The 6,964-nt window shown below is 36.4% G+C and overlaps 1 protein-coding gene across 1 annotated transcript; it reads right to left on the bottom strand.

Moving 5' to 3' along the window:
- Positions 1-3,064: 3,064 nt before the first annotated feature.
- On the bottom strand, positions 3,065-5,898 carry LOC103442621 (uncharacterized). Its single transcript, XM_008381426.4, has 5 exons — positions 5,545-5,898; positions 4,499-4,616; positions 4,270-4,363; positions 3,632-3,718; positions 3,065-3,393 (listed from the first exon to the last, which is right to left on the bottom strand). Exons 1-5 carry the CDS (start codon positions 5,603-5,605, stop codon positions 3,259-3,261), a joined length of 495 nt encoding a protein of 164 aa, XP_008379648.1. The 5' UTR covers positions 5,606-5,898; the 3' UTR covers positions 3,065-3,258.
- Between the last annotated feature and the right edge of the window lie 1,066 nt (positions 5,899-6,964).

Genomic DNA, 6,964 nt, shown 5'->3' with positions numbered 1-6,964 from the left:
CCTTGCCGGGAATTTCAACTCGGACGAAGGAAAAGAGTGTCCCGCACCAAAGAGCTTACTATGAAGGGCTGTCCTCAATGGGAAGGCCAGAGATTACATCGGGTGGTTCTTCAAACCAAAATAATGGGTTTTCCACCATTAACCCAACCCTAGCCAATCTATATGCCACCTTGTTTGCCGTTCTTCGGGCTGGTTTGGTATTTATGTGTTTTGAAAAAAAATTGCTTCTGCTGTGCTGTGAGAATAAGCTCATTTTTGCTGCTTCACATTTTCAGTTTTTTTTCACCCAAAACTATGAAAATAAGTTATTTTTAAGTGTTTACCAAACACCTTTTTGAGCTCAGCTTTTTTTAATACTCACTTTTTATAAAAGCATCTCAGTATCAAACCAGTACTTCGTCTAAAAACGTCTTGCAGTGATTGAATGACTCAAGGATCCTTCGAGCGTCGTCGATAATATGCCCGAAAGGGGAAGAATCGTCATCTATGGCGGAATTTAGCTGCGCAATCTTCTCAAATATGATAATGAACATCCCAAATAACATGATCCAAAAGTTACGGGATTGACCAATCAAAGTTTCCACATAAAAAGCATATTATGCTCCCCCTTAAAGGCGTTAGTAATCAGACAGCAGTGCAGCAGTAACATTCTAAAGGCCATGTAATATACGATGAATAAATATCAATAAGGAAAATGTTTTAAAAGGGGAAGACGAAGTCAAGGCATTTCATGGATATAATACTTCATAGGATTCTTAGCTAGATTTAAAATTGATACAAGCGGTCCTTAAATTTGTCCACAGTTGATCATTTTGGTATTTCCATGAAAATCTCCGTTAAATAAGACTAAAATGACAAAAATACTCTCAAATTTTGTCAAATGGTTTTGACCCATTGTTTATCAAATTGAGGGTATTTTTTTGTCATTTTGGCCCTTGTTTAACGGAGATTTTTAACGGAATGACCAAAATGATTAATGGTAGATAAACTCAGGAACCACTTCTATCGATTTCAAATCTTAGAGACTAAAGCGAGAAGTTGTGTCAATCTTAAGTACCATTGTGCAAAAATGCCTACTTAACATAGATTTTTCATTTTTTATGGTAGAGAACTATTGATACAAGGAAAGCATAGGGGAGAAATGACAAAGGAGAAGGTGGTGGGAGGGAGGAGGTTGCAATGAAGAAGAAAATAATACGAAATGAAAACTTGAATCCTTTCACATTGTCTTCCACCATCACCTTCTCCATTCCTCCTCCCATATAGTTTTCCTCTATCTATAACACAAAACAATGAAAACTATAAACGAAATGGTTACAAACCCGGCCTTAAGAAACACCGGTTCGCCAATTAAATTTGGAAGCTTTAATTAAAAGGGCTTGGACTAACTTTAATTTAACCAAAAACCACTCTAAACTATTATTTAATGAAAATGGTTTAAACTTTAATGAAAATGACAAAAGTTTAATATAATAAAAAATAAATAAAAAGTAATAAAAAAATTGACGCGTGGGTCTACGCGTCCATTACTCCCTCTCCCTTCCTGAATATTTCTGAACACGGATACTACACAATTTCTTAAATTAAATACTGACCATTTCTAAAAACTGAACACGAATATTATCACTATTTCTTAAAATGAGAACTGGTATTATCACTATTTTTTAAATTGAACACTGACTATTTTTGAAATTGAACAGGAGTACTACAATATTTCTGAAATTGAACATTGATGATTCCAATTCCATATGTTCTTAGCACCGACACTTCCTCTATTTGGATTGAAGACTTTGGGGTGGAATGAAAGTCTATATGCGGGTTGGATTGTCCATTGAAGACAAGAAAGCAAATGGTAGGATATTTGAAATGGAAAAAGTAATTTCTTGAGAGCTTTTTCAATCACCTTGTAAATTAGGTGAACAAAAATATTAGAATCAAGCCCATACTTCAACACATGAGCATGAGCATGCAACTCTTTGCATTTTCGATCATCAAGTAAAACCACCATCCCACGAGAGCACATGAGTTCAGAGTTTCCTTGTTCACTTTCTTACCTTTACCCTCTTGTTTTTTTGGGTCTAAAATCTAATACTTCCTTATATTATAATATTTTCCTGCCTCGTCTTTCACATTTGTACAAAAAAGCATGGGGGTGGAACACGAGACAGAAAAAACAGGAGGGGTGAAACAATCGGACAAGGATTGTCTGCCCCTCTTATTTTCGGTGTCCTTCCGTACCTTTCTGTTTGTGTGATCACGGTTAAATCACGTCAACAATTTATATTACTATTCATTTTTGTTTTATTATTTCTATAAAAAAATAATATAAAATGTTAACGTGGTTTAATCGTGATCACACAAAATAAAAGGGGCCAGTAAAGCACCGGAAGTAGGAGGGCAGACAATCCTTGTCCGAAACAATCTTAGAGAAAAAGAACGAAGCAGAGCACGTGAAAGAGAGAGAGAAAAAGGTCACCCTTGCTAAACAGTTCCTTCCCTTACTAAACACATTATGGAAACAGTTCCTTCCCTTGCTAAACACATTATGATTCCCATTTTATTCCATGGACCCTTTAATAACGACATTAAGAGAGGAAGAGTCAATCACGTGATTTGACATGAAAGTGACCAACGATTTAAGCTATTTGAGCTACAAACTTCATCATCCTATTAGGGGGTTACTTTCATGTATTCAGTTGATTATAATTTGCAAACGTAAAATTAAGCAAAGTGATCCACGCACAAGGTCCACTTAAGCAGAATTTGGATCCATTTCGAGGCAAATGGTCAGGATCCTCCTGACCGGTGCTTGTGGATCGTTGGATTTTTAATCTAACGGCTACAATTAATATAACTTTTAAAGGGTCTCTTTGTTTGTAGTCATTAGATAAAAATCCAACGGCCCATAAGCACTGTTCAAGAGGATCCTGACCAGTTGCCTCGGAGAGGATCCAAATCCACTTAAGCAAAGTAATTACCCTCTTTGTCACCATACACATTCTTGATTATTTCTGACGTTTGGATTTAGATAAATCAAAGAAAAATCAATAAATAATTTAGAATGTGCAGAAGAAAAAAGTATACATTGATTTTGCATGAACCAGCATATAGGAAGAGATGATATCCAATAATAATAAAAGTAAAATAAAGTGCTTGAATTTATAAACAAGTAAAACACACGAGAAGAAGAACATTAACAACATTATTTTCCCGGTGTGACACATGTAACAAGTTAAACAAAACTTCTGCAAACTATTATTATATGGAAGCTTCAATTTCGTCCGAAGCCACTGCAGCTCCATTCGGGGCATCATCTCCATGCAGCTGAGCAGAAACGTCATCTATGGCGGAATTTAGCTGCGCAATCTTCTCAGCCAGTATTTTGCGGGTTTTCTGTTGTCACGAAATACATAACAGAAAACACACAAAGTTCAAATATGATAATGAACATCCCAAATAACATGATCCAAAAGTTATATGGGATTGACCAATCAAAGTTTCCACTTAATGCATATTAAACTCCCCCTTTTGCTTAACGATCCAATTCCCATTCTACAAATCTAGAAACTATCATAAAGCGGACTTCCTTTCTCATTGATATTAACTGCAGGAAAAAAAAAAAAGTTCTAACCTCAAGAGCTTTCTCTTCATCATAAATAAATTTTGGTAGCTTCCTCATCAAGTCTTTTCTGTCGGCTCCAGCTAGTGCCTTGCTTATCTGGGAATATGATATGACATGTCAGTCAAATACGTGCTTTTGCATCACTGTAAGGAAGTTGGATCAGTCAAATACGTGCTTTCGCATCACTGCAAGGAAGTTGGATCCTTTTGATCATCTATATATCGCATACAAACCACATCCATGTCTCATCTCCCAGAACCAATTCATACACTGTATATAATTTAACAAGCATAACTTTATGTATCTTCTAGAAGGTAGTTCTTTGGACGGGGGAGACGGGGTAGAACCTATGCCTTAAAGGCGTTAATAATCAGACAGCAGTAACATTCTAAAGACCATGCGATATATGATGAATAAATATTCAATAAGGATTCATCAATTCACAAATAAAGGCTCGGACAAGTGAGGGCATGCAAGTACACAGACACGCAGAGATTGAGCAGCAATAGCAATAGCAATAGAAATCACAACATCAGATCGAGGCACCGAAGATATCCACCGTTAAATAACCACACAGAATACAGACCCAATGAAATGGTAACAGGTCAAACTGTGAAAGACACATAAGGTGAGTACTTCAACCATACCTGAGGTGCATATACACAACCTAATGCTCCGACAACTATCCCTCCCAATACAAAACCACCAACGAAGATACTTGCAGAACTTGGTTTATCCCCTCTGTAGTAGCAAAAACAAAAGGAAAAGAAGAGAAGTATTACACAAGAACTGGCCGGCTGAAAGACATTTAAGACTTCAGAGATAAAAATAATAATGAAACGCTGAAAATTTTAGATAGCACATAAGTATGCATACCCTGCTCGGACAACAAGTGACCTTCTATGAGAAGTAAGCTTTGCTTTGTCCTGAAATGCGGCATTTAAACTACTGGGACTAACGTTCAAGGGACAATCGTAGGTTGGCTTTGGAGAACCTAGCATCAAACATTTGGCAATGATCAACAACAAAATTAAATGTGAAATTCAAATCTAAAAGTTTTGCACCGTGAAACTGGGACATGGTAGGCAGAATCTCAAGCCGAAGAAAATAAATTCATGCCAAAGAAAAGAAGTTGAAGTGGCCAAGGAACAAGGAAAATCACATAGAACAGAAAGATGAATTGAGAAGCTGAGGGCCCGTTCGATAGCCATTACACTTTTAGTTTTCGTTTTCTGTGGTAGAGATACAAGGAAAGTGTAGGGGAGAAATGACAAAGGAGAAGGATGAAGGTGGTGGGAGGGAGGAGGCTGAAATGAAAAAGATAATATGAAAACGAAAACTTGAATCCTTTCACATTGTCTTCCACCATCACCTTCTCCATTCCTCCTTTCTCCCATATAAATATAGTTTTCCTTTGTCTATCTATAGCGCAAAACAATGAAAACTAGAAACGAAATGGTTAGAAAACCGGCCTAAAGAAACACGGGCTCGACAATTAAATTTCCCAGTGCACTTTGAATTCAAAGTTAACAACTTTCAAGCGTAAAATGCCCAAGAAATCATCTGATCATACCCCTTAAATGAATCTTCGACCGCGTTAAGTAAAATATCAATTCGTAGACAATTAGATTATGGATTGCACCAATAACAGAATACTATATAATACAATCACAGAAACCCACAAAAATCAGAGAATCATAAAATGGGCATCTCTAACATTCAATTTTATTTATTCCTTCAGAAATGCAGCCTCGGCTTGCATTAAAGAGCTCGGAGACTAATAAGCATGTTAAATAAAATAAAGCTGAGAAATCTACAATTTAAGCAACACTTGAGAGAGTGATCCATTTTTTCATACAAAAAATTAAAATCCATAAGAAACCAAATTGAAAAAAAATAAAAGAAAAAGGAAGAATTGTTACCAGTTAAGAAGCGGGTGTTGTGATTCTGAACTGAAACGAACGAACTCGGGAGAGCACTCATGACTTTCAACTTCCACAATTCACAGACACAGAGAGAATCAGAGAGAGCGAGAGAAAGAAAAGAAAAGAAATTCTGGGTGTCGATGTAGCCGAGTTATCGCCTTGTTTCAAACCTTCAACGACCAGAAAATAACAACATTTCAAAACCATTTTTAATTAAAAATAAATAATAAAAAAACAAGATAACGAGCTTCTGATAATTCGGGCTTTAAATTTTGGGTTGGTGTGGCTGAACAGCCCAAGTCCACTCTTGCTTGGTTTCGGCTTTATAGGGCTGACCCAAAAGAAAATCTCAATGACTGTTGTATACATCATTAATTAAATATTAAATGCATTCCATGGTTTCAAGATACTTTGACTTCTGCATACATCATTAATTAAATATTAAATGCATTCGACGGTTTCACAGTCAAGTCAACCATGTCCATTCCAAATCGAAGGCTAGAAGAAACTTCAATCCAATAGACATTGTCCCATTCTCTCAGCTTCCACCCTCCACAGTCAGTCCTCACCCTATTGTGGTTTTAAATTAGGAGAAATGCTAAAAATGGGAACTTCTCCGTGCTACTTAGCCAATCAAGAAAGTCCTCGGGATGCAATCGGTCATGGAAATCGAGAACGTCCGCTTTGATCCCAGCAGGGATCTCAATAATCTCTTCCACAATATCATTAGGTAGTACCTCTCTCAGCTTGTTAACATTCCATTGGCCATCGGATAGAAAAGAAAATAAGCAACTTTTTCCTCCTCATTTATCTGAGTATTGGTAGGGGCAACCGGAGGGGGACAGCACGGGGCAAAGGGCGGAGTTTCGAGTGACTTGATTCTTTATTCTTCGATAGCCCGTCACTCGAAGATTCTTCATAAATTCTTTGGCACCTCATTTTTTTTGGTATAATGTTTTATAATGTTTTATAATGTTTTATAATGTTAGTGTGAGGTGGTAGAGAGTGCCCATGGAAATTTCACTTTGAGAGTCTTTTTAGAATTTCTCTTAGATGAGAGCTGAGTTAGCAAATCCCTCGTCCTCACACTCGTTAGGTAACTTTTAACATGCTGAAAGTTTCACGTCCAGAGTTTGATAAAACAATTTACAACTTATAATTATATGATTTTATAAATAATTATATCAAGGTCCTTTTAGCATAAAACTCCACTCTTACTACTCTATGTTTAGACCATTTGACTTGTCTTAAGACCATTTGACTTGTCTATCTCAAACTTTGACAAACAAGCAATGTGTCATCAAACCTTTTTTTTATACAAACGATAATATGTGGAGCGAAAATTGAATTTGCCAAAAATTGAATTTGAAACTTCAATTATTTAAAAGCTTTTTAGTCAAAATGATCTTTGAGATTT

This window comes from Malus domestica, chromosome 15 (genome assembly GCF_042453785.1).
Source record: "Malus domestica chromosome 15, GDT2T_hap1".
NCBI classification, from domain to species: Eukaryota; Viridiplantae; Streptophyta; class Magnoliopsida; order Rosales; family Rosaceae; genus Malus; species Malus domestica.
The sequence above is the reverse complement of the archived record's forward strand: the minus strand, read 5'-3'. Positions and strand labels throughout refer to the sequence as shown.